Genomic DNA, 27,684 nt, shown 5'->3' on the forward strand with positions numbered 1-27,684 from the left:
ACTGCTCCCCGGGCGCCTGTCATGGCTGCCCACTGCTCACCAAGGGCGGCGGTTAAATGCAGAGACGGCAAAAAAAAATGAAAAGGGCTTTGACTTCTTATTTCTTACGTTTGGAGTTCTGTAGCCGCTGCTGTTATATTTAGTTCCCACTCCGTGTGCTGTAAACTGTCCTCCGTGTCCCACTCCGTGTGCTGTAAACTGTCCTCCGTGTCCCACTCCGTGTGCTGTAAAGCAGACCAACCAAACTGTTTTAACTAAACTTCCCAACAACGTGATGGCTACGCCGGAAAAAAAAACGGCACTCGGGTTTCATCCACACCAAAACCAAGCCGCAAGCTGTTTTCGCACATTAGTTTTAAAAAATGGCAATGATTGATATTCCCCGCCTACGGTTAAAATAAATAAGTTTTCCAGCTCGCCATAAATCAGCGGCGCCCATGAAATGAGCGAGGCACGTGGACAGATGTGAGAAACGAGCGAAACTCCTGTTCACGGTCAAAATGAAAGACAACGGGCAACAGAACTATTTTAGCGGATAACTTATTTAATGCATCTTCTTTCATTTATGAGACAACCCTGCTGTCTGGGGGGCTGGCCTGACGTGTTTTGTAGCTCCGGGCGGTTGCACGCCACTGGTGGTGGAGTGAAGGCGAGCTTGGGAAGGTTCCCTCCGAAGGCTAATAAAGTGCCGAGTGTGGACGAAAACACGGACTTCCTCACACGGTAGCTTCTATGACAAAGAAGTAAATACGTTCACAGAGAATTTGGATTCTTCGAGAATTCACAGCACCTGCTTGCCTGGTGCAACATACAAAAGGCGGCTATTTTCGTTCGAACTATATATGTGCTATAATTAACGTGAACCAATGTTGTGCAGCAGCCAACTAGCGTTGGATGGAAAATATGCTGCTGAGAAAATGGGTTTTACGGTTAACGTGGGAGTAAGCCCCTTTGTTGAATGGTGTTGTATGTAATCGTTTAGTCAAATTTTGCCTTTTGTCAGTCACGATGGGAGATATAATGGCTTCCTGTAGAGGGAAGTTTGTGCACCAATGTTCACCGGCGCAGCAATACACAAGGCACATGACTGGCTTTCCATTGGGTCCAAGTGCACACAATCTACATTTTTGTCATAGTAGAAAATATTAATGAAGTATGGCTAATTGTGCACATAAAAAAAAAAAAGGCCATTACGCGTTTTTTTGTGGGGTTCTTCAGTGTTTGCCCCAGTCGCCTTGCCAGGTTAGGAGTGGAAACGAAAAACGTACCAACTTGCGCCATGACGAGCCCGATCAGCCCCATATTGGCTTCATGGGGTCATTTGTGGGGCTCTTCAGTTAGGGCCCTTTTTCTCCAGTCGCCTTGCCAGGTAAGGAGTGGAAACAAAAAAAACGTTAGCAACTTGCTCGATGGCGAGCCCGATCAGCCCCATATTGGCTTCATGGGGTCATTTGTGGGGCTCTTCAGTTAAGGCCCTTTTTCGCCAGTCGCCTTGCCAGGTAAGGAGTGGAAACACAAAACGTCCGATCAATTCCATAATGGCTGTTTTTTGATAAGGATCCCCGAAGGGCTCCGGCGTGCCAGGCAGAGCATGTTACACAGACCGTGACATCAGTCTCAGAGAATTCGGCAACAATCGCCGACTCCGCGCTGCCGGGCGAATGGTCGGCGTGACAACAAGAGATGCTGGCAGAGAAAGACGCTCCGATTCCCTGCAACAGAGAGCTTTTGAGCCACCAGCGGACCAGGCGAGGGGCCAGAGATTCGGGACATCCGTCTAAGCCCCTCGCCTCAGTCCTGTTCCCTTTACCTGGCTTTGCGTGTGAGTGAAATCCAGAGCGCCTTCATTGTTTGAGAGTGTGTTTCGACCCCCCCTGGAGGCGAGTGGAGGGCCTTTGATCTCTCTGCCTCGATTCTCCAGATCCTCCCCTGTGCGTCCGATCAATAAGGCATCCACCACGCTCTTTAGAATAAAAAATGGATCACCTCCCTGCTTTCTCATTCACTCTGGCCTGAGGGAATGTTTCTGACTGATATTTAGATCATTGTCTCTTCCATCAGAAATCATGGAGGAACAACAGTGATTTAAAACTTGACAGAAACACACATATACACATTTTGTTGATTTCTCCTTTCTGTCGGGTTCTCATTTCTATGACTCTCTGGTGACTGGATTAGTCCCGAGTTACCCCCAGCGCCGCCCAGCGTCCCTCAATCACCACATCCCACCACCGGCACCCACAGCCATCACGTCGCAGGGATTATGAACCATTTCAATCAAGCTCGGATTCCACCTCCGGTCTCCGATGCGAAAAGGCCGCCCTCAACTGATCCGCGGGGGCAAGTCAACGTGTGAATGGAAAATAGGAGCATTTCGTCTGGATAACAGCATTAAAATGAAGGCTGCTGATCCATGACAGCGCACTGCCCGGATATGCTTCCTTTCACCAAGTACTTGGTATTTACCATAAGAAAATGCATAATATTCACTGATTTCAGCCTCTTGTCATTTTCAGAAATATCTGTAAATGTGCCTACGCCCTCTAATTAAACCATCCAGCCGCTCAAATCGTGTCTTCCAGGCCTTTTAATCCTGACTTATGGAAGTCGCTAATGGTTTTCTTTTTTCAGAACTCATTTTTATAGACCCGAATGCCCAGTCTCCCAATGATTGCACTCTTCAGCAATGGCTCTCATGCGTGACTTCAGCTATGCTCTTCGTCCATTACAAGTAATTTAATTCTAAGGGACGTGATGCAATTACTTTGATGTATTTTATAAAATATTTACCATACTCTCAGGATTACTTAATAATTATGGATGAGCCTGGTCCTGTTTTATCTATTGGCTGTTGCCTTTGTGCTTTTTTGATTCTATAGGGCACACAGCATTATTTAGTGGGCTCTGGGCAGACCGGTCGTCTCCCGAGGCCTTCTGTATTCCACTGTAGATCGCGCCATTGACATCTTCTGATTGTTCGGTGACAGCCGTGACAGGCCCTCTGCCTGGCGTCAACGGCAGCGCCCGTATCTACCGGCAACAGCGCACCTTTAAACCCGAGAAGCCATTTCTGTGTTTCAGTCCCCCTCGAGCCCCCTCTTCCCCAGCCCACGCCGCACAGAGCAGCGCCCTGGCATAGTGTGCTGTTGTCGATAAGGCTTGCGAGAGCGGACGCATGAACCCATGTTCAGGAATTTACAGGCCCTGGTATCTATGGAAATTTGGGACATGTTGTACTTAGGTGGTTTTCCTGCGTGGCTGATATGAGCTTTTCGTTCCTTCAATCTCTCTCGTTTTCTTCGTGATTATTACTTGTGTTTCACATAAAATGCTGAGCTCGGTGCTTTGTGCTTTTCTTGGGTGGTGGTGGTGGTGCACTTGCTGGCACTACAGGAAACATGTAAATGCAGAAATTGATTTACAAATGACTGACAAGAATGTTGCCTAAAGGGAATTTATCATAGGCCAGCAGACTGGTGGGCCTGCATTACAATGCTAATGTGAAATTGCGCTCTGCCTTTTTTTTTACTCTTCCCAGTAATCAGCTGCTGGTCATCACTTAAATGTGAATGTATTCATCTGAGCAAGTGGCAAGACAGTGCTGGGTCCACTGTCTGTTGGATATGCGCCTCTTTTGTATGCATGCTAAGGGCACTGTTTTCAAACTGGCACAAAGCACAGCACTGCACACTAAGCATGGGGCTTTTGTGCTAGTGTATTGTCAAAGACGTAATCAGGATTTTCAAAGATAAATGCATAAAACAGGACAGAAACATGGTGTTTAATGAATGATTGAGGAAGGAGTATGAGTGTGACTAATGATGAATATTCACAATTTGATTTGTGACATAACGTATTCTGTGTATTAGGATCATGTGAATCGTTCTGCTGTCCATACTGGGTGCATTAGCAACTCAAATTTGTCCATCGTGTGTGCGCAGTAAGGTGTCCTTATTTTTATACATAAAATAAGCACAAATGGGCCTGTAGGTAAGCACTTTATAAGAATGCTAATAGTTTTCAATCAATGTATTATTAGTTGATCAGGAAGATTGTTAATGAACGATCAGGCCACTGATTGTAAGTAATATCTTTTGATTTCGAAAGTGATTGCTGATGAAGCGTGATGAATTGGTGTCAGTATTGTGCCAACTCTGTGGATTGGCCACGGTACCACAGGATGCCAGAATGAGTCTTTGTCCCTTTATTCTTGAACTGCGTATGGTAGGATCACGCTGGATGCCACACCTGACTAGACAGCGTGTAACTAACCCATCTTAGACAGTAAAAAAGGGAGCGAAACCACGGAGAGAAGCATCGACAGTGTCATCCCCATTTTTCATCCGTGTTTTCATTTCTCTTTACGTAATGGAACTTTTATTAGGCTGCCAATCCTGTGCTCAGTGACATTAAGAGCTGAGCGCCTATTTTCATCGATGCTATTGATATTGCCTCCGTGATTGTGAACAATTTATGTCCAGTGGCTTTTCACCAGTCACCCGACTGTGTAATCCTCCTGGTAGCCCACACAACTCAATAGCACTGTGGTCTAGCAGGTCTGAGAGCAGCTATACACAAATGTGAGGGGACAACCAATGAAACACATCATTTCTAATGCCTGGATATGCGTGTCTGTGCAAGGTATGTGAGTGCATGTGCCCTCGTGTGCTTCTGGTATGGCTGTCTGTCTGCATGGTTGAGTGTGTTGGTAAATGTTGTGTGCACCCGTGTATGCTGCATTGGCATGACCTCTTGACCCGCTCATGTCAATGTGCGCCGTATCTGATTCTGTCTAAATGGATTGTCCAAAGTCTTATTTTAAAGTGATTCTCCCATGGGAGAAACGCTTTATATATATATATATATACACACAGTATATGCTATATGTACATACACACATTATAATGTATGTACATATGGGTCTATGGTTGTTTGTATAAATTATATGTATATAATTTATCATGTGTGCACAGACTAGTCCATGTGTCTTTATCTGTACATTATTCTGATTAATATACATAAAAAAAAATAACTAAAATTCCAAACTAAATTGGAGTCTTTGTAGAAAGAGAGTAGACAAGAGCGATGCTCTGAGTCTGTTGGGGAATGCAGCTGGGACCTTTTTTCCCTCCTTTAGTTTTGTTTTCGCTTCGCTTTACTCTCAACAAGTACTGGTGGAGCCCATTAAACCCCGTGGCAGAGATGAGAGACGGCCTGAGCGCCGGAGAGCCTCGTAATAACAAGTCAGACCCAGAAACTCAGCCGCGGTTGACTGCAGTTTTTTTTTGGGATTAATGCGCGTCAGCAACTCAATTCCACTCCCACCCCATTTTCCCATTATCACACCGGTGGGAAGTAAAAAAATCCAAATCTGTAATGTATATATAACAGAGTGGCTTTCAGCTGCAAATAATGGGCTGATCCAATGAATCCAACGACAAATTGGCAAACGATATTTAATTGATTCTGTAGATATTTAACATCAGTTTCTTTTTTTATTAAAAACCCTGAGAAGGCCATCATTTAAATAAAAGGTTCAGCTGTTATTTCCTGATGTATACGCTGTGTAGTAAAAAGCCAGATTCCTAACAGAAATCTTTCCATGTTTGATTGACAGCTGAGGACACATGTGGTGATACTCTGAGGGGTTCAAGTGGCATCATATCGAGTCCCAATTTCCCGAGTGAATATTACAATAATGCGGACTGTACGTGGACCATACTTGCTGATCCCGGAGACACCATCTCCATCATTTTTACAGACTTCCAGACGGAGGAGAAATACGACTACTTGGAGGTGGAAGGGTCAGAGCCACCAACGATCTGGTGAGTTCTGGGTTCTCTTTGTCCACTGTGTCTGTCCTTATCGTAATGGTCGACATGATTGCTGTGTGTGTGTCTCCTCAGGTTTCTCATACATAAAAACATTACACGAAAGATTAGCACCCATGCTACTCCCCAGATGCTAATAGTCTGCATTAGGGTGCACATTTGCATTGTTGTTGTTATGTGTGGTCTACATTGCATGCAATATTCCTTGTTTTTGTCTGAGTGTTTCTGTGTGTGTGTGTGTGTGTGTGTAATGGGGTCCTGTCTGGAAACAGAGTAAATAATCGTTAGTCATATTGGAAGTGGCTAATATTTTCTAATGTGCTCATTATAATGATATTTCATCATAGCCTGCTATCGACCGAGTTCAAATTAGTCTATCGATTTAGTCCACCATTGCTGTCAAACCAATTTGCCACAGCCGATGAGCACGGGTGTGTAAGTATTGCTGTCTTTGGGGGTTGGGGGGGCAGGGGTGATGCTAGTTATATTTTGTTTGGTTAATTTATTGCACGCTTTTATTATCCACTAAGGTGCATTTTTTAATGTGTTGTTAGACATCGGATTGGATTTAATTTAATCCACATGTGCACATTTACTGAGTAAGATTTGAGATTCAATTAGTATTTTTGCAATGCAAACAAATTCTGGGCCACGGTTGAGGGCAGGGTGGCATCAGAGATAAAAGAATGACAAGATTCTAAAAAGCTAGACGTGACAATGTATACATTTACATTTTACATTTACAGCATTTTTATCAGACGCCCTTATCCAGAGCGACTTACAATCAGTATTTACAGGGACAGTCTCCCTGGAGCAACTTAGGGTTAAGTGTCTTGCTCAGGGACACAATGGTAGTAAGTGGGATTCGAACCCGGGTCTTCTGGTTCATAGGCGAGTGTGTTACCCACTAGGCTACTACCACCTGTATACAAAGCTATTTAAAGCAACGGAAAAGACTCATTAGGTAAGTACTCAGCATGACAAAAGAGAAAGATGTACATGAGCAATAGTGCAAATAGAGCTTATAAAGAGCTTACAAATTAGTGCAAATTAGAAGATGCACAAATCTATGAAGTATACTGTCTAGGAATTAAAAAAATTTTTTTTTTTATTATAATTGAATGTAAAGTTATGTACCCCTATATTTCATACATTAGGAAACATTTATATCCTGAGAGAGGATTATTAATTAATTAATTAATCAATGTATTTGTTTGTTTGTTTGTGTTTAAATAATAATAATTATTGTTGTTGTTGTTGTTATTGGCGTTCTTGTCCTGTTTCACTCTACTGGAAATACCTGCTCTGGTTGGAGGTTGCACAATGTCAGCCACCTGCTGGCTTCTGCGTGTGTTCCTCCCATGCTCTCCCCACATAACAAAATGGCTGTGCTTAAGCACCATGCCAGAAAGCATGCATGCCGAGTCACCTGACATTTACATCTTGTTCTGGAATTAATCTATGCCATGCGCTAGTCTCCAGTTAGCACGCCGGTGCTCGTCTGACCTTTACTGGTAAATGATGTGTCCGCGAGGGGAAGGGAAAAAAGGTGTTTGCTTTGCCTCCTTCTACCGTGACATACAAGGGCTGAGAATTATCTCTTTCCATTTATGACTGACCAGCTACACGGGCCGTCCTCGGGGTTTTTATCCCCTCTGTTTCCATTTACTCCACTCTTCTGGTACCGTGCCATAAAGTGAACAACTCCCATTAAATCAGGAATACACAGAGAAAAAAAAGCCGAGAACATAGCTGAACGCCGAATGCTCTCTCGCAATTGGTGATATTAATAATGGGAGGGGCAGCCCGTCCGTCCTTTGTGCTGGACCTCGTGTGGTTTCATCTGCTTGCTTACTTACTTAAAGTAGCTTGGCTTGTGCCCCAGCTCGGCTCTCTCCATACATCATCCATGAGATATTCTCTCTCATTAATGGCTCTGCGCCTGGCGACACTCTTCCGAGCGCTAATACCCCACCGCTGCCGAGAGAGAGAGAGAAAATAAAAGCCGGCCTTCAAAGAATGCATTTCACATGGCCGTCAGGTATTGTACTTTACAGCCGACAGCTCCATTGAAACCACTGTGAAAATTGCATGCGGGGCCTTATGATGCGAGTTAGCCATGATCACCATATTTTTCGTGCTCAAATTCCCCGTGGTTTTCGCTGTGCAAGGCTGTTGTCTGTTTGCCGATAAAGAGGAAGGAGGAGTTCAAGTTTATTTATAAAAGTGCAGCTTAAGTTGAGCCAAAGAGCCGCACGAATCTGTGGCTGAGAGAACAATACAACAAAACAGTACAATTTTCCAGCAATTTGATGCCAATCAACTGTGAATTAAAAAAAATATATATTATAAACGGTTGAGGTCTGAAAGAAATTACTTGAACTTTTTAGGGACCAGAGCCATGGGGCCGTCACAGCAGGTGCACATACGCCTGGTTGTGAAAAAGTGAAAGTGAAGTGATTGTCACGTGTGATACACAGCAGCACAGCACACGGTGCATACAGTGAAATTTGTCCTCTGCATTTAACCCATCACCCTGAGTGAGCAGTGGGCAGCCATGACAGGCGCCCGGGGAGCAGTGTGTGGGGACGGTGCTTTGCTCAGTGGCACCTCAGTGGTACCTTGGCAGATTGGGATTCGAACCGGCAACCTTAACCGCTAGGCCACCACTGCCACATGAAAATGAAGTGTCCTCTGCTTTTAACCGTCCCCCTTGGTGAGCAGTGGGCAGCCATGACAGGCACCCGGGGAAGTGTGTGAGAGTGGCACTTTGAACCGGCAACCTTCTGATTCTGGGGCCGATTCCTTAACCACTAGTTCGAGTTGTGGAGTCCTGATCCATCCCAGATGACATCAGTTAGGCTTAATGAATCAGGACTCCATAAAACCAAGAAGCAGCACTCAAGAGTTGAAGTGGACATTATTCCTGACCTTTTGCGTCACTCGCGCTGAGCTGTGTGTTAATGTTAGTTCCTGTCGCCTCATGCACACACCTTAGGGTTGGTTTTTGTTCTCCCTTTTTTCTCCTGTCTCTTTTGCATTTTCATTAAAAATCTTGAAAAATGTCCTCCTTTCTGCACTTCAGCTATCCGAATGGCTGTCATTATTATAAATAATATTACATATTGTCTGTAATTATTAGTGGTGCAACACAGCTGAGGATTTTTTGGTATGGCAGGGTCCATAGCTAGTCCAAGGACTTCCTACAAGAAGACAAGGAAATGACTTCCTATGCATTACCCATCTTATCACCACCATCCTTATAATCTGAGCACAGTACCTTTCATGAACATTGTTCTTTGTTCATCTGAGAGGCCAGAGCAAAGAGACTCAGACTACTCCACCACCACATTTTACACTTCACAGATGTCAGAATTCAAACCTGAAGTCATCCAACATCAAAGAGATGGTGATAGGGTTCCTGGAGGACCCAGCCCCACCTTCAGCTAAGGACAACGTGGAGGTGTCCATGACCTACAGATACACGGGGCTGACGCTGGGTAATAGACTGAACATGAAGCAGCCGAGTTAAACTCAAATTCCTGAAGAGACCGTGGTCTCCACCAACATCTGCAAGAACCTCCTGCTGATGTTCTATCAGTTGTGTCAAATTGATGCTATTTAGAGGGCAGCATTAAGAAGAGAAACATTTGAAAACAGGTCATTTCTTTCTTTTCTTTTAAAAAAGCAATGCATTTTTTTCCACAATTGTTTTAGACTGCAGTGCAACAAAGGTTACCTGATGGGGTCACAATTATTATTTATTGTTGTTAATTGAAGTCTCATTCATTGTTCAGTGATGTATCGCAGTTATCATTTCCTTTATTGGACACATTAAGAGCTAATACAGCGTTAATGGGCCTGGATATGGGCTCATGATGACTTGAACAAGAGTCTGTCGTGATTATTTTCGAGTCAGGGCTCCTAGTGAAGCACAGGCATTGTGAAACGACAACAATTTTTCTGATGAAATTGACCGTGGAGTCGTTAAAGCTGGAGTAGCAATTGACTCAGAAATGCTTTATATATTTATGTACTTCATATTTATGTATATTTTCAGATTTGTCTTTCCGTGGTCCGATAACCGGGTTTATTTGCCAAAGATAACGCAGTGGGCAAACAAGCAAAGCGTTTGCTTATCTGCAAAGCCCCGATTTAGTCTGTTAATTGACTGCTGCACCTCAAATAAACATCTGACAATGGAACTGATTCAATTTGAACTTTGAATCGTTTGAGGTTTGGCTCTAATGTGAGGTCGTACCATGAAAGGTTGGTGTGGAATCGCTTATTTAGCGGACATCGTCAGATTAATGAGTTGGGTGCTTTTTTTTTTTTTTTGAAGGGAGCACAACGGTGCCACTGCATTTCAAAAATCCAAATATGTCTTTTCTTGAGGATTCTTTTTTTCTGCCTCACACTGAAATATTGCCTCAGTAGAGCCCGACCTGGATTACAATCAGAATGGACGTTTAGGGGTTCCAACGTTTTCTCAATTTGTTTTACTACCATAGTTCTGCAGACGTTCCCCACGGATTATAAATATTAGAGGTCGACTCTTAACGTGAATTCAACCCGCAGGTCTTAAACACAATGGCGAGAGAAGCCAGGGAGTGGGGGGGTAGGAAGAGAGGGATATGAATGAGATGAAAAGGACTCCGTATCCCACTGCCCTGTCATTCTCTTTGACATGTGAATGAGGGCTCATGATGCTCCCTCATGGCTCTTAATATTCTCCAGCTCCACCCGAATCCCTCATTTTGACTTGGAGGGGAGGAGGCGCAATGCCTTTCTGTCGGTGTGTGTGCAGGTGAGGGGTGTAAATTGAAAGCCCAGCAACGGAAATTGGCCAGAGGCAAAAATCGTAGCGCTGCCAGGCCATAGGGCAATCCTTTTTCAAGGGCCGCAGAGACCGTCCTTAGCTCATATTGGAGATGTGTGCAGGATGCACGGCGTTAAGGTAACATTTAGACAGACATGTCAGTCGGCCATCCAAAGCCGTGAGCGTCTGTAAAGAAAAATAGAAGTGCAGTTAGGCCCATTAACACTGAAAAGAAAAACGGTTCACATTTTACTAATCTACTGATGGAATTGAAGTCTTTTTATGAGTTTGAAAAATAATAATAATACTTAATACTTGTTTGGTTAAGAAATAGAGTCTAATAGAGTCTAAACAGCTCAACAAGGAACTGTTCTGACCAAAGCATATATTGATTAGGGTAATAGAGGAAAATAATAGTTTGATGCAGCACATTGGCAAAAGTGCCCAACTTAGTAACTTTGAATAAAAAATAAATAAATAAATAATTTTATACAAGAATATTTAATGTTGCTGATCTGTTCCATGCACTTCATAAGTCAAACTGCACAACATTAAAGATTCAAGATTTTGACTGTGTGTCGTTAAGTATTAGTTATAGAATTAAATAAAATGAAAAAATAGAATAAAGGATAAAATAAAATGAAAAATAGGCTACTACCACCCGCCAGGCTTCACTGACACTACTTCCATGTAGGCTGTCTCACCATTGTTTAAGATAAACCCAATTACCACCGTGTCATCGGCAAACTTCGCGATGGTGTTGGAGCAGTGAGTGGCCACACAGTCCTGGGTGTAGGCGGAGTACAGCAGAGGACCGAGTACACACCCTTGTGGAGCTCCTGTGTTGAGGACGATGCTCTCAGCACCTGTGCTCGGCCAGTGAGGAAGTCCAACGCCCACATGCGCATACTTTATACTGAGCACTATCCCTCAACATAGTATCCAGTGTGAGGGTGCATTTTACAGGACAACCCCACAAACTGTTTATTGTATGAATGGGGTGTTTATCTGGTGAATGAACTATTGATAAAATTGTCTCATTAAATACACTTTGGCATTGTGGCATGACACAGTGAAATAAGGGAAGGGGTGGGTTGACTAAAATAATACAATGCAAAAAATACACAAACAATTACACATCGCAAATGTACTCACATTGCAAAGGTTTTACCCCAGCAAAATAAAAGAACTTTTCCTCCGATTTTGAGGTTTTGTGGTTGGTCAGTAAGTATTTTGAATCAAAACCTTCAGGTGTCAGTTTTTGTAACTAACAGTCCAAGCAAGTATCATTTAGCAGCCGATCAGCCACCGATTGCCAATGATTCACTTAAACCCGTCAAGATTGACAACCTGCAGGGATGGGCCCGCAAAATTCCCCTCATCTAATATGTCTGAAAAAGCCATTGTGGTCATGAGGAACCCCGGGCTCTCATTTGGTATTCCTGAGAACTATTTTCTTCATACCGGGCTGAAAAAAAAAATCTATTAGTCTCAGGAATTAAAAAAAAAAAAGCTTTGGACGTGAACCCTCCGGAGGGTTTGGAGCAGAAAAGAGATATCATTGTTAGGCAGAATTCATTCCGAGCCGCGATAGCGGAATCCAGCTTGAGTATCTATCATTAATGCTTTCGGAGATAAAAGTGTTGGAGTCAAAGAAATATATAATTACACTGTCAACACACGATATGCACGGTGCTCTTTTTTTTTTTCCTGTGCCATTTGCCAGCTCCATATTAACTTCACCTGCACCCGGTTACTTGATTTAGTTCCGTCTATCGTTCCAAATGAGGAGAGGGCTCCTGAGTTTCCGTCGTGAAGCTGGAAGCGAGCAGAAAGTTTAAGTGCAAGCCTGCGAACAAAAGTGGGAAGCAATTCCTCACACACCCGCTGCTCCCGTCCTGCGGCAGGTGAGAACTTCCTGCCGCGAAGGCTCTTTTTCACCGGTGACCCGCGCCGAAGGCTTTCACTCCGCGTTCCGCCGCCTATTAAAACTTGGCCCGCGGAGCTTCCGCCCCTCGCTCACCAGGCTGCTGGCTCCGCCCCCCTCTCCTCCGCTCTGAACTCACGGTAGGCCAAGCAGTTCAATGCCGCTTAAATTAAAAAAGAAGAAGTACGTTTAAGCCTCAAGAAAGACACGGGGAATTCCACCACGTTGTCGTTCTCCCGTCAATCTGCTACGGCAGCATTTCCCTCTCCCACCATTAGGTTAGACAATGGTCCAAAAGCTGTCCATCAATCATATTCACACTTACGATGATGACGATACATTTTTACCTTGAGAATTGAGTTTCTGAAGTGCATTTTTGGAAACGAATTGAAGTGCACATGCGCCGAATGCCTTGTCCTCCAGCCTTAGCCAAATTTTCATCTGCTGCTGGGACGATTCTGCCATAAACGTCCCATTAGAGCGCGATTCTCTCGCACACCCACAGGCTACGAAGCCCTTTTTTCCGCAGTATTTGTGCACTTTTGTGAGCTTCTTTTGGCTGACGCTTTGAAGAACGACAGAGGAGCGTGCGAATTGAACAACCATCGTGAGTAATCTTATGCATTCCACGTTCCAATCAATTTCGCTGGCACGCTACCCGACGGAGCACTTCTGGGAAATTTGCTGCACCTCGATGGATGCAGCATCCAGAAGAGGAAGTGACTCGGCTGTGACCTTGGGCTGTATGGATCTTGCAGCTTGCAGCGCTCTCTCTCTCTCTCTCTCTCTCTCACACGCACACACAGTTTCAATGCATGCCGCTCATACAAAGGAGACACTTAGACGCTGAGACCTTAAAAATGAGAGTGAGCTCATTAGCGCGCACGTCTTTAAATGCAACCTGGCGAAAGGCCGGGCATGCACACCAGATGACGAACACTCACAGATGCATACTCTCTTTTATCTTTGCTTTTTGCATATGTTGGTTGGACGGACATGCACACACTCATACAGACTCCGGCTAGTGTTGGCACAGCTAAATAGAACTCCATTAACGTCGTCCCCGTCCCCACTCCGGTGAAGGTGGAAAAATGGAAAGTGCTGCGCTCAAACTTGTGGCGCTCAATGGATGGCCGCGGGCATTTATCAACGGCCACACACTGCCGGCGGTTGGGCGCGGGAAGGGAGGGCGAAAGTGTGGGTGGCAGGCGAGGCCGGGGCCTGTCTGTTTTTCACCCGTGAGGGAGATAAGGGCCGTTGGACAGCGGTGCCTTGCAGGGCTGGTCACACTGGCGAGGACGTCCGCCGTTCAGAAAATAGGCCCCTTGACTAATGCAGAGCATTGTCTCCTCCCCTTGCACCACCGCCCGCATCGCGCCTTTTCTGTCAGGCTCTCGTGGGATCCGGTCTAATCTCCTCAAATCCAGATTGTATTTACCCTACCTGCTCTCATACACACACACACACACACACACACACACACTGCGTACACACCTGCCAAATCAATTTGCATGATGATGCCAAGGCTCTTGTTCTGTAAAGGCTTTGCACAGAGTCCCTGTGCCATTTTGCACGCCGAGCCAGATCACATGACTGCCATTCCCATGCTGCCTTAACAATGCAGTGGCGATCACCTGTCTTAATTCCTCTTAACCTTGCACGGACTGTTTCGCAGCACTGTTGGGTTTGACATGACCGCTTGGTATCTACAAAGGGTAGCTCATTAGATGTGGGTGATTCGGACCAGTCGAAGTAAGACTTGTAGCCATGCAGTGTCCTGTTATTAGTGACATAGTGAAAGTGATTGTCATTGTGAAACACTGCAGCACGGCGCACAGTGACACAACGAAATGTGTCCTCTGTATTTAACCCTCACCCTTGGTGAGCAGTGGGCAGCCATGACAGGCGCCCGGCGAGCAGAGGGTGGGGACGGAGCTTTGCTCAGTGGCACCTCAGTGGCCCCCTGGGCGGATCGGGATTTGAACCAGCAATCTTCTGATTACGGGGTCGCTTCTGTCACATCCATGTGGGCATGACGCGGCGGGTGCACGGAGAGGAGGACGAAGAGTGACGAGAAGACGTGGAATGAAGGACGCTTTCACCTGACATCACGAAACCGGGGTTTTAATGGTGAATCACAGGACAGGGGAGACATCCGAGATGTAGACACTGGGGAACACGGAGCATAACTTCAAAGACCTGACAGCGAACAGAAACGAACAGGGCAGCTTTATACATTTAACACAGGTGAAAACGACCGGACCGGAGTAACCCCATTTCGGACCGAATCGTGACAGCTTCAAGGATACTCCCCAGGATACCCCCGGATATTCCAGGCAAACTGTGTATGTTTCCACCCAACTCAGCCGGACATGGAATGACAATGATATGCATTTTAAAATAAAAATCTGTTCATAATTTAGAATACAAACATCAGTTTTGTCTTTGCTTTAAGATCAGTGGTGGCCTAGCGGGTAAGGAAACGTAATCAGAAGGCTGCGGGTTTGAATGAAAGATGCAACTGGGCAAGGTATCGTCCCCACACACCGCTCCCCGGGCGCTTTTCACGGTGATGGGTTACATGCAAAAAGTACAATCGTAAAAGTATTTTTTTTTATTTAAACTGGTGGCTGTATTTTAATTCTAGCTATATGTATTCTTTGTTGTGTACATGCTTTATACATACTTTTTACACATGTATTTCATATGTGCTTTGAACACTTTTTTTTTTTTCTGACCTAAATGACTTTAATTCGCAACACAGAGTAATTTTTTTCTTTCACGTGTGCCGGGTTGCCACCAGCAAGAAGCCCACCCTCCTGAAATAATAATATCAGCATGCCGCCTCCGTTCCTCTGATTACTTCTGTGCCTAGAAGCGGCAGGAGTGGCTGCTCGGCTGGCGGAATGAATTTGATTTGAAGCCACATGTGAGTTACTGGTTGCGACTGGGGCGGCAAAAGAGAAAGAAAGAGAGAGAATCGTAGAGGAAGATGGAGGTGATGGGGGGGTGATGAGACCCTCTAAAAGCAAAGCAATGGAAATGGCGGCTGCTGTTGCCCGGTGACCACTGCAGCCATGCACTCACGTTGCCAGAGTCAGAAACTGGCACCAGCGCCAGTTTGAATCCTACTTCTCTCAGTCTGTCTTCATGCCGCCTCAAGGGCAGGAAGAGTTCCTGCAAAAGTCTAAAAAAAAAAAAACTAGAGACTTAAAATGGCTAATAAAGTGTGTTTTTTTTTTTTGTATTTTACTTAAATAGAGTAGCCTCTGACTGTGCCTGGCTCAGTAGGACTTTGAGCTGGATGGTACAGTGGAGCACAGATGAAATGCAGAAAGAGAATCTATCAGGCTGAAGAGAGGTTTAGCCATTGCCCTCAGCACCTCAGCGGGATGCTGGTAAAACCATACTCAAAGATAGCTCGCTGGATGCGAGTTTGAAGATGTCTCTGCTGAAGATACCAGGGGGGCCTGACGATTTTAAGGCGTTCTATTTGAGAACACAAGGGAAAACAGAGGTCAGAGTTGTACTACACATAGCAGCTGGTACAACACTAGCAATTGAAGTACTCTAGAGCAAAGAAAAAGTCCATAAAAGCGAAACGAAATGAAACCTCTGCTTATAACCATCACCCTTGGTGAGCACCCGGGGAGCAGTGTGTTAGGACGGTACTTTACTCAGTGGCACCTTGGCGGATCGGGATTCGAAACGGCAACCTTCTGATTATGGGGCCACTTCCTTAACCGCTAGGCTACCACTGCCCCACCACTCAACTGATAAACCAATGTTCTAATTGAACTTTTGCAAATTGTCTATTCATAAATATTTTTTTCTAGTCTACAAGAACAGTTTGGCATTGAACTTCATCCCATTACTCTCCATTTCTGAGAGTAAAGCTTTTGGTCATAGTGGTGAGGGTTGTTGTTTTCGAAGAGCTTCTGGCATTGACTGCCTGTCTTGAAATGATCCAATAGGGATAAGACTGACAGACGTTTAGAATACGTCCTTAGGGGCAGCACTGTATTAACCAGTAAAAAAGGAAAAGAAGTGAATGGTCCTTAAACTCTATAAAAGATATTTGCGAGTTGTAGAGCCACAGATAAAAAGAGTTGATAATCTATTTGCATATTTGGTTTGGTTGTGGACATGGTCCTGAGATGATTAGAACAGATTTAAATAGACCTGCAAAAATCAAGCCAAAATCTTAAACTAAAAGCAGTTGGTGATGGCCCTGTGTAAAAAAAGTCTTAAACCTCAAATGACCTGTATATCCAGAGGATATATATATCATCGCAGTTCAGACACGTTCAGGCCTCCCTACGTCTCGTACGTTGACAAGCAATTCGGACTATGCTTGGAAGTGTAATACGCTTCTGATGGGGTTGCTCTGTGTATGCACGAGCGTTAAGTTCCGTTGGTTCGGGAATAGTGGCAGGCCCCCCCCCTCCGTGATGGATGGCCGATCTCCAGAGGTCTCTGTTGAGATGCAGATGAAGTCTGAAAATCTCTGCTACCGCTGGTGTTTTGCGAAGACTCATTTGTTGTTGCCATGGTACGTAGCCTAAATAGCTTTTGGCTGGATTCGGCGGGTCTGTAATAAGCGTCGGTGTTTGACTGAGGACATTACATTGCTGACTGTGGGCACTGTTCGTGAGCGACAAGAGATCTTTTTCAGCCAATTTTAAATGGAAATGTAATTGTGTTATTTCTGCCTCCATCCTCACAGTACTGCTGTCTCATGCCATTCATCTCTCGGTTTAATGTTTTATGAATATTTTATGGCAAGTTTATGACAGGGCTTGAATTCCTGATGCTGCGTGACTAGAATTTGAAGTGTTTTATATAAGATCCTGGGTTTCCAAGCAGTTGACAGCATTCAACCGATCTTCCCTGATGCTGAATGTAGCATTATTATTATTAACATTTGTAAAATTTGTAATTATGAAGCTATGAACCTGAGATTATGTGCTATGAAATCTGAATATTTATAGGAGTCGATGATTCAAAATATTATTGCCACGCAGACCAATTAGAATTGATTTACTTACACGTAAATCAGCAGACATGTACAGTTGTGAACAAAGTTTTACATTGTACACTAACACGGGCAATACTGAAACAGGGTACAAAATGACATACGATGGCAAAAGTAGCAATGTCATTGTCATTTTTCAATCTGGATGATTCTATAATGAGTAGTAACCTTCTTTCTTTGTATATGTGTGAACACTTTGTATATGTGTGAAACTCAGACTTCTCCAAAGCTCACCAAATCGAGACCAGCTTGGCCTGTGGAGGTCTTTTTTGTGATGTTGAGGACAAGGAAGGGGACCAGGAAGGAAACCCAAATTATCAGTGGTTGAGTAATGCTGATTTACCTGTAAGTCTCTGTGGCCAATCAGCATCACTGAAAATGGTCTAAAGACCTTTGAATAAGGTCCTAAACTGCATTCTATACAATCTAGATTGGGTGAACGACAAGCTGGTTGTTCTTTATCTTTGCTCATGAGGACACATTTGATGAACGTCAAACCAGGAGAACAGGAAATATTTGAGGGGATTTCAGTACCTTTGTTACCTGCCTGTCCTGGGCCCTGCTAGTGAGCCTGTTCCAGTCTCTATCTGCTAAGTCCCGTGCTCAGGAGCTTGGTCCTCAGCCCGGATGAAATGACCATGCTGAATTCCATGCTATTATCCTCAAATAATATCCTGGCGTGGATGCGCTTCTATTGTCCAGGAGAGCCAGAGGGTGTGGAGTAGCATATGGCGGCAGTAGTGGACCTGTTGTGGCAGTGGGCAGGCTGGAGGGGGTCCAGAATGTCTTGGATGATGCCTTTAATGCATTCCAGCACCAGCCTGTCAAAGCACAGTATTGTAATGGAGGTACGCGGCGCTGGTGTGTCAGTCATTACGGCAGATCACTTTACTTTCTTTGTTGTGGCCATAATGGTGGTTTTGAAGCAGGTGGGAGCTCCAGAGTTTGTCAGTGAGGTTAAAAATATCTATGAAAAGTACTGGTTCACAGTATTTAATGACATCCATGTGTCCTATGGGCTTTTTACCAAAAGCTATTACAGGCCTAAAATTGTCATTAGTTTATAGAGATCTGGTTGAATTTTAATGCTTTGAGGGAGGAAAGAACAATAATAATCCCTTTTTCCAAAGGTACATGTGCTGTTTCAGAAGGTCTACAGAGTTGAATGATCCCAAATGTGCAGTATTTCACCCGAAAATGGCGGAACCGGGTAAGGTAATGTGCGGGTAAGGAAACGTGAAAGTGGAGCGTTCGTCAGACCCGCTGTGTTCCCGTCCACGCACCCGCCAAGTGCCATGTTTCTTCATACGCTTTCAGAGGCAGTAAGATGGCCGTGCCCCCTCTTCGCTGCTTGCTGCCACCTGACGGCTTTAGAATGACAGTAATATTGCAGGTGAGCATGCGCGGACGCTGACACCCTCATCCCTTAAATCTGCAGGCCGCTGAGGCAAAGGCGGAAAAAAAGAATGCAAGCAGCGGCTCCTCCGTCTACCGAGCAACAAGCCACCTGAATTAAGATGTGTTTGGCAGGCCTGTACGGCTATTGATTGCGTGGGAAGGCTGTTGTCTCCTAGATCTCAATGTAAAACAGTGATTCAATAGCGGACGGGTAGTTCTCGGTCGTGCATTGGGGCCGGAGGATGACAATCCACGGCCCCGTCTGTGTTCCCTGCCTTCAAATGAACATTGGTCAACATGAAATCAGAGTTCTGCACGCTGATGCGACGAACAGTTAGAGTCTTTCTGGATAAAGGCGTCTGGTAAATGCTGTAAATGTAAATTTAAATGTTAATAGCTCAGTTTTGTTCAGTCTGTCTCACAGATAAACAAACGTTGTTCAGCTTGTTGCCAAATATCGTATTTAGCAAAAAAAAAAAAAAAAGTCCGTCTTCTGCACCTTTGTTGCTTTGTATAAAGGTTTTTAGTATACACTAAATAAAGCATGTGCTTTAAAAAAAAACATGAAGCACATGCAATCATTAGGCTTTTTTATTCCCCCGTACAATCACATGAATAGTGGGGTATTTTCTGCGCAATGCAAGCATTTTTCCGACGCTGCACCTGCTAGCGTTTTATCTCAATACCCCTGCACTCGATGCTTACACGTGGAAATTAGGCAGGGAGATGGAAATAGAAATGAGGCATGCCTTTACTTTTCGAGCGTCAGAAAGTCAACGGCAACTTTGGAGGCCTCCGTTGCCACGGAAAGGCATTTGCTGAGGAAGTTCGGCATTTTGAAGCAGCACTTGCTTTGTTCTTTATTCACTGTGCGGCGGCCAGGATGGATGTTCCCACGAAAGTCTTCTCCACTGATGTGGAACAGCTTCACAGAGCAGCGCGTGGAGGGGGCGGTGAGTGAGTAGTGCAGGGTGTACACAGGCTTGGCTGTCAGAGGCCCACGTGCCATTTTTTAAACGCACGAAGGCTCAAGGGCATGGCATAGCTCAATGCTGCGGCCATTTTCAAAGAGGAATGGCTTTAGTAAGAAGGGGGTGAGGATCAGAGGAGAGGGTATTTCCTGGCATAAATTACCCGATATCATCACCCCTTCTAGCGTACCAAATGCGTTATAAGTAGGGAAAGCGTCATTCAATACCATGTGTCTTGCATTTTTTACATTGTAGAACAAAACTGAAGACACATGTGAGGTAATATGCAATAATAAAAAAACTTGTGGTTCATCTTCACCACCATAAGTTAGACAATGGGGACGGTTTCCAACAGTCCTGAACTTTCTGGTTAATGAGCATCTCATGAAGCGACTTTTAATGACGACAACAGTGAACAAAGCAGCCATGAAGGTAAATATATTTCTTGAATTAGATTCTTCCAAATTCCCTCCATAACCACTACAGAGTAAGAGTGTCCAAACCATTGACTGGCACTGTCTTGTGTGTTCATATTTATATTGTAGACACAAAATTAGTACCTCTTAGTTCTAAGCAGTGACAAAAGAAGAGTCTCTTCTCTAGGCCCACATGGCTCACATTTAGCAAGTCCTTTGCGTGCAAACCGAACACATGAAGATCTCCGGCAAACAAATCATTTCCCAAACCACCCCTGCTCCATGTCAGATATGTTGGGTTCTTGGATTGGGAATGTCAGAGTAAAATATGAAATGCCTAAATAGAGATCTTAAAATACATTTTCATGGTTTAAGTCTGTAAGAGTCTACAAAGTGCATAAGCTTCGCTATTGAGGGCAAAGCAATGGTGCTTGAGAGTGAACACATTAAAATAAAGTGCTGCATGAAAGTCTACATTGGACACCTCTGGATAAAGGAACCTAATATATACTCTTTACCAAAGGTTATACTCACCCATATTTCAGAATTTTTATTCGACTTATATGAACACATGAACAGCTGGACTAAATCAAATTATAAAAGAGAACGCTTGAATGTGGAGCTAAATCACATTTATTGTAGCACTGTGCCTGGCGAACATCTAGCGAACCAGAAGCAAGTAAAATGTTGGCTGTACCAACAAGAAGAAAGGGCGTGGGGATGGAGGGGAGGGTATTTAAATGCTTTCTAGGGTGTTGGAAGGCGGTGCTGCGATGAAAAACGAGTCTGGATAAAAGCATTGTGAGGTCATTAGTTGGTTTGGGGGGAGTCCATTTATTTTCCTGTGTCCCACACTGCCTCTTTCTTTGCATCTTTCTGATTCAGAAAATGGGGAAACTGGTCCAATGCCAAACAGAATGTTTGAAGTGTCCATCTGACCTAGCGTGTGTCGAGGATGCCAATATAAAAAAATTCCAGTGGATACGTATTAATACATTACCTACATGCTTTTGTGGATATTCTAGAACTCCAGGCTTTTGTGTATGCACTTTTTATCATACATTTAAATGATGGGTGTCTTATCGCACACAATGGAGCGACTCATGGATGAGGAGCCTTCTAAAATTGCAAATAGGGTTTAAGGAAACAATAGGTTAACAATAGATTGTAACCCCGGTTCCCTGAAGATGGAAGGAAACGACATGAATGGGAATCCAATCCAATCCCAGCAGATTGGCTTGAAGCTACATGGAAATACAGGGTTAACCGATTGGATTGAACAAACCAAGTGAGGGGGCAGCACAAGAGCAAATATTGTGTCATGAAAAGAACGTCCCAAGCAATCCACAATCCATTATGCAAATTAGCAACGTAGTCCACATAGTCCAACCATCATAATTCATGGAAAAAAAAACTCCAGGCCGATGTCCAGCAAGTAGCAAACCGTAGAAGCTGCCCTTTTACCACCATCCTGCACAACTTCGAACACGAATCACTGTCTTCCATCCAATTTCCATAAATCACAAAGAAAGCTATGTTGCCAGGCAAAAGTCAACCACTATCAACTACTAATCTTCTGTATGAACGTGTGCAAAATAGAATATGCATATTTTTTATGGACCATGTATTCATTGTTTCGTAATAGTCATTCGTTCATAAATTAGGCGCTCTTCCAGCACTTGGCATATGATTTGTATAGAGTGGATGACCTTTCAGTGGACCATGATGAACCAGTCTGAACAGATGTGGAAACTGGATTCAGAAGGGGGTTGGGTTCAAGCCTGACCTTTTTGGTGTTTCCAATAATAATGCAAAGCCGTGAACAATTGTCACGTATGACTTCATTTGAGACAAATGCTCGAAAAATGGCTAATTCTCAAATTTAACTGTTAAGAATTGTATTTGCGCCCGAGTTCCTGAAACACATGAGCCCATCAGTGATGCACACAATCATATGAAACAACCAAATAAATTTATCTTCACAAAGAACTTATATAAAGGAACGTCCACCATCCAAAACCTTGGACTTCAAAGATGTGCTATGTATCATATCTCTGCATTAATAAAAGCCTTGAAGTCAGATGAATTCAGTGATACTAGCGACGTCTAATCTGAACATCGTGTTACGTGTTGAAGTAGCCAGTGGGCGTCTAGCTAAATGTGGCAAGCATATGCAAATTAATTAGCCTCAAATTAATGTGCCTGAAGTGTGCCAGAATGTTTTCAGGTCAGATTGTTAAGTATGTGGGGTATATGACAGGAGTGTCCCCATGAGCCCGGGTCCAAATCGGCTTCTTTAAGAGAAAGAACATTTTCAAGATGTTATTTTGCGCGGTGTTATGTGATGCAGGGAATTATGTCTCTATATTCACAAGCACTCTGGACTGGGGCCTTGGCGTGTTTGCCAGCATCTCACTGGGACTGAATTCTCCATGCAAAAAAAGCATGCAGCCAGCCACTGACTGCCAGGTATGAATCAACAAGAGCTCGTGCTGAGAGCCACTGATGCCCACTGTGAAGAGGATTGTTCTTTATGCTGTTGAAATATGCAGCACACAGTATATTAACCAAAAAGAAACATACGCGGAACCTTTTGCCACCGGCATAGACTCCTTTAGACCTCTGAAGGTGTGCAGAAGGGAAGCTGACAGTAGCAGGTCCATCAAGTCCTTGCGGTGCCTCCAAGGATCATACTTGTTTTTCTAGCACATTTCAGAGATTCTCCATTGGATTGACATCTGGAGAATATGGAGGAAATTGTTGTGTTTCTGAAACCATTCTTGGATGATTTTTTTGCAGTGTCTCAGGGCATATTATCCTGCTGAATGAGGGCAGTGTTGTCAGGGGACGAAGCGGTGTACATTGTACAGCAGCAATGTTCAGGTAGATGGCACTTCCACATGAATGTAGCCCCCAAGGTTTCCCATTTGACCAAATTATCTCATTGTCTCCTCCTGGTGCCGTGTCTACAATGGGATTCATCAGACCAAGTACTAGCATTGCTCTGTGGTCCAGTTCTGACAGTCACGTGGCCATCGTTCGTGGTGGACATGTGTCAACATGGGCTCCCCATGGCAAAAAAGCTGCAATTCACTCTGAGCTCTGACAGCTTCCTACCAACTTCAATGTTTTCTGCAATTTAAGCTACAGTAGCTCTTCTGTTGAATCAGGAAACACAGGCAGTAATGGGGTGGTAGTAGCCTAGCGGGTAACACGCTCGCCTATGAACCAGAAGACCCAGGTTCAAATCCCACTTACTACCATTGTGTCCCTGAGCAAGACACTTAACCCTGAGTGTCTCCAGGGAGGGACTGTCCCTGTAACTACTGATTGTAAGTCACTCTGGATAAGGGCGTCTGATAAATGCTGTAAATGCAGGCAGATGTTTTGGTAGGTCCCAACCCAACAAGGTAGAGATCTGCAATTTCAATTTGGTATTTTGTCAAAATTGCTCCAAACCTTGACACTGGCAGGTGCCAATGTAATGAGATTATCAATAATATACACGTGACCTGCCAGTGGTAATAATGATAATGCTAATTGGCCTTTAACTTGTTAAAAAACATATATAATATAGTGGAAATGACAAACCAGTTTGGCTTGTGACCGTGTTGCCAGGTTGGCTTCAGACAGATTTTCCTCTTAATCCTCTCCCGCTTTCTGTGTTTCTTGTCAGCCGTACGACCCTGACATTCGCATTGTGCCAGCATCCGCCCCCCGCGGCCGCGAAAGATAACCCCTGCTATAGAGTGCATTGGAAAGGACAGTGGCTTGTTCTGTCAGAGGGCAGGGGCGGGGCCGGCGCTTCGGGGCGGGGGGGGTGCCTGTTTACAGTAGGGATGCTGGAGGAAGGTGGGGGCGATGCTCGGGAGCGACCGCGGAGAACACTGATTACTTACTCTCAAAACATCAGTTTGATGGAGAGACGCGCGCGCCTTCCCAGCGGCCTCCCATCCGTCTCGGCTTGCCCGGGCGGTGATTGATGAGGCGTCCGGCGGCCCGAGCTCCGAGCCGCGAGCTGGTGCCGGGCTCCGCCACCCTCCCTGGGTGCGCGGGTTTGCAGGAGGCTGATGAGGTGTCGGCGCGTGCACGTCGGCGCTTGAGAAATGAGTTGTGAAACGCGCCCGCGCCACACCGCGCGCATGACTGTTTGGCTGCGCTTTGCCACCCGTCTTAATTAGACGCCTGGCAATTAAGACGGATTCACTGATTAAGGAACGTGCAAACTGCTGTCATTTGCTAATAATTCACCCCCCCTCACCTTTTTTTTTTTTTGGCGTGAAGCCGCAGTGCCAAAATTCATCCAGGGCAGATGTGACTGGCATGGAAAACGGAAGGGAGTTCAGAGGGCGGTGACAACCGGCTCTTCAAACCACTTGTTTGCATGTGGATGCTTCCTGAAATGCGTTGGTGTGCAAACTTGGCAAATGAACCGAACGTGTGGGGTTTAACGCCTACCAAGTGATGGGTGTCACTTCCTGAGTATGAAAACGATTATGTGCCCAATCGCTGCGCTGCCAAAAGCCACCAAATAGCTTATGGGGCACTATTTTCAAACTGACACTAAGCGCACCGCTCGGGATCGGCATGAATACAAAAAATGTTTGCATATATGCATAAAACTAGAAACGTCCACTTGGTAGTTATCAGTATTTTAAAGAATAGAGGCTAACGAAATTCCCCTTTGCTGGTTTTGTTATTTCTGTCACACAGAGCATTGGGTGATGTTTAACGATGTTCTTTTATTAAAAAAAAAGAGCTTAAGATAGCGGGGCCAGACGATGGACTTGTCTTACTTTATAACAAGATTGTGTTTCTTGTTTCATCTAATTATTCTTTATCTACACAGCGCTACACTCTGCGCCGTAGACTTTCACTTAATTCTGATACTCACATCGCAAAAGCACAGAAAACAAATGGCTTCTGCTAGCTTTGATGGGGTTGGTTTCTCACTCGTTTCCGCCGCGTGACTCCTTCATTCCAAACGGCTTGCCTGACGGTCTTCTCAAGTATTAGGCAGGACTGCAAAGACTCTTTTGTCAGCGCAATCGCTTCATAACCGAGGCGGCATCATGCTCTGGGTGACTCTCTCCCCGCTGTTGACTCTACCGTGGCAGGCATGGTAAAGTTAAATATTAGAATTGCAGAGCACACGGCTGGATACCTTGATGACAAATTGGCCACATTGTTACCACGTAGTGCCTTGCAGTCTGGCCACCATTACCGTGGCGTGTCACTATCAATTCCCTCAGACTTATTTCTGAGGCCTTGAAGGGCTTTTAGAATTTGGCAAGACAGGAAATTCATCGTAAATGCCTCAGTGAATAGAGTCTCTCTCTCTCTTTCTCTCTCTCTCTCTGTCTCTCTCTTTTTTCTTTGGTCGTGCCCCCCCCCACCACCGTCGTTTTCATTCAGGCCACTGTTTGCATCATTTACATTTCAGCAAATGGCAACGAGATTCAGAAAAGGCCAAGCTTTGAGACTGGCATGTGTAATGAGATACCAGCACCCCGACACGGTCGCCACCCTCCAGGGCGTGACGTGCTTCAACGGGCTCTCGTGCCTGAAGCCTGAAGCTGTGGCGAGGCACAGTGATGCCGCATACTCCACCCAGGCAACATTAGTGTTAATAATGATAAAAAAATACTAAATACTACTATGCTAATACTACTAAAAACTTATGATGGGTGTGACATGGATTATTATAGTTTCTTTGTATAAAACTATTGATGTGAGCTGGCATCTGTCCTCGGGCACTTCATTTACCTAAGCAGAGGAAGAGCTAAGAAGATGAGTTGAACCCGTGGATGATACCGTTTTCGTGCCCATGAACGTTTGTCTTTATTATTCCACCTTTTTAATCCTATCAAGCAAATGCAGCATAATTTGACAATAGTCAAATTTGACATAGTGACCTTTTATAACTGTAAACCTATTAGTTATATAGTGCATAGTAAATAGTTAATACCTCACTAATAGACTTAAAAAATGTGCTTGTGGCTAAAAATGTGCTTGTTAGCAGCGGTGTGCTGATCTACAGCATTCCCTCTTGGTTTTTTTATTATTGCTTGATTATTATTCAGAGCCATTTTATTTTTTGATTTTGATCCATATTGCAGCTGCATTTTTTGACCTCTAACTTTGTGCGTCTCTGCTGCTATCCCCCAAAGACACCATCTTTCCACTGAAGATGTGTAGGTGGCCAGGCACTTGGTAGCGGGATACTTTGATTAAATGACACTTATCTATATGAAACTTTTTACTGGCTTTCAGAGTGATTTATGTAAGCACTGGGACACGCGCCAAGTGCAAAGGGTGAAGAGTTGGCGAGGGAGGGGACTTGTCAAAGCCCTGGATCCTTTTAAAATGATGTGGAAGTGCTACGGCAACTCATTTAATTAACAAAAAAAAAAACACACATACATACACATATTACAGAGCAGGAAACATCCAGAGCTTTTTTGCTGCATCTCGCTTTGAGATTTATTTATTTTTTTTATGTAGATTTGCAAGGAAATGAAGCAATTTCTTTATGTGTAGCAGTGTAAAGCAGATGTTTCCTCTTATAATGATTATGTTAGGAGTTATGGGCAGCCTCCGTCACAGCTGCATTATGTAAGAGACATAGATTTATGGTGGCTTCCTTTTTACGTTGCAATAACACATTTACATTTATTTGCTTATTCGCCACTCACATCCTGAGAGACTTATTGACCAATCAGTTCCCCCGCAGCAACGCAGGGCGAGGACGTTGGCAAGCAGCGTTTGCAAGCAGGAGGGTTAGATGCATGCGTGCGTGCTTTTAAACCAATTTTATTTTTAGCCGTATGTTCCCACTTCATTGATCTGGGACTTGTGATGGGTGTGTGATGATGAAAACAAGCTTGGTTCTTTGGTTCCTTTGCTGTGTTCAGCCTGTGAACGCTGATGCACATTTTCAGTTCAATCAGTCTACCAAGGAGAGTTTCATTTACAAAAAAGTTGGAACACAATGCTATTGTTTGCAAAACTCATAAACTGATATTGCATTGTCAATAAAGAAAAAAATTCTATTTACTATTAGCCAATTTTGCATTTGATAGCAGCAACATGCTTCAATAAAGCTGAGCCAGGGCAACAAAAGGCTGGAAATATTAATAACCGGGCATCCATTTTGAAACTAAGTAGATTAATAATTGACAGCAGGCCAGTAACATGACTGGGTATAAAAGAAAAGCTTGTTAGTTGTTGTGGGAGGATTCAACCAGTGGGTTACCCAAACGTATCCCCTATACTACCGACCCCCCC

The 27,684-nt window shown here is 44.4% G+C and overlaps 1 protein-coding gene across 1 annotated transcript in view; it reads left to right on the top strand.

Moving 5' to 3' along the window:
* LOC114769910 (CUB and sushi domain-containing protein 3-like) overlaps positions 1-27,684 on the top strand; it is a 324,749-nt gene that overhangs the window by 124,188 nt on the left and 172,877 nt on the right. Inside the window, 1 exon segment of the mRNA XM_028963275.1 lies at positions 5,618-5,825. Coding sequence (XP_028819108.1) covers positions 5,618-5,825 — 208 coding nt within the window.

Source organism: Denticeps clupeoides, chromosome 20 (assembly GCF_900700375.1).
Source record: "Denticeps clupeoides chromosome 20, fDenClu1.1, whole genome shotgun sequence".
NCBI classification, from domain to species: domain Eukaryota; kingdom Metazoa; phylum Chordata; class Actinopteri; order Clupeiformes; family Denticipitidae; genus Denticeps; species Denticeps clupeoides.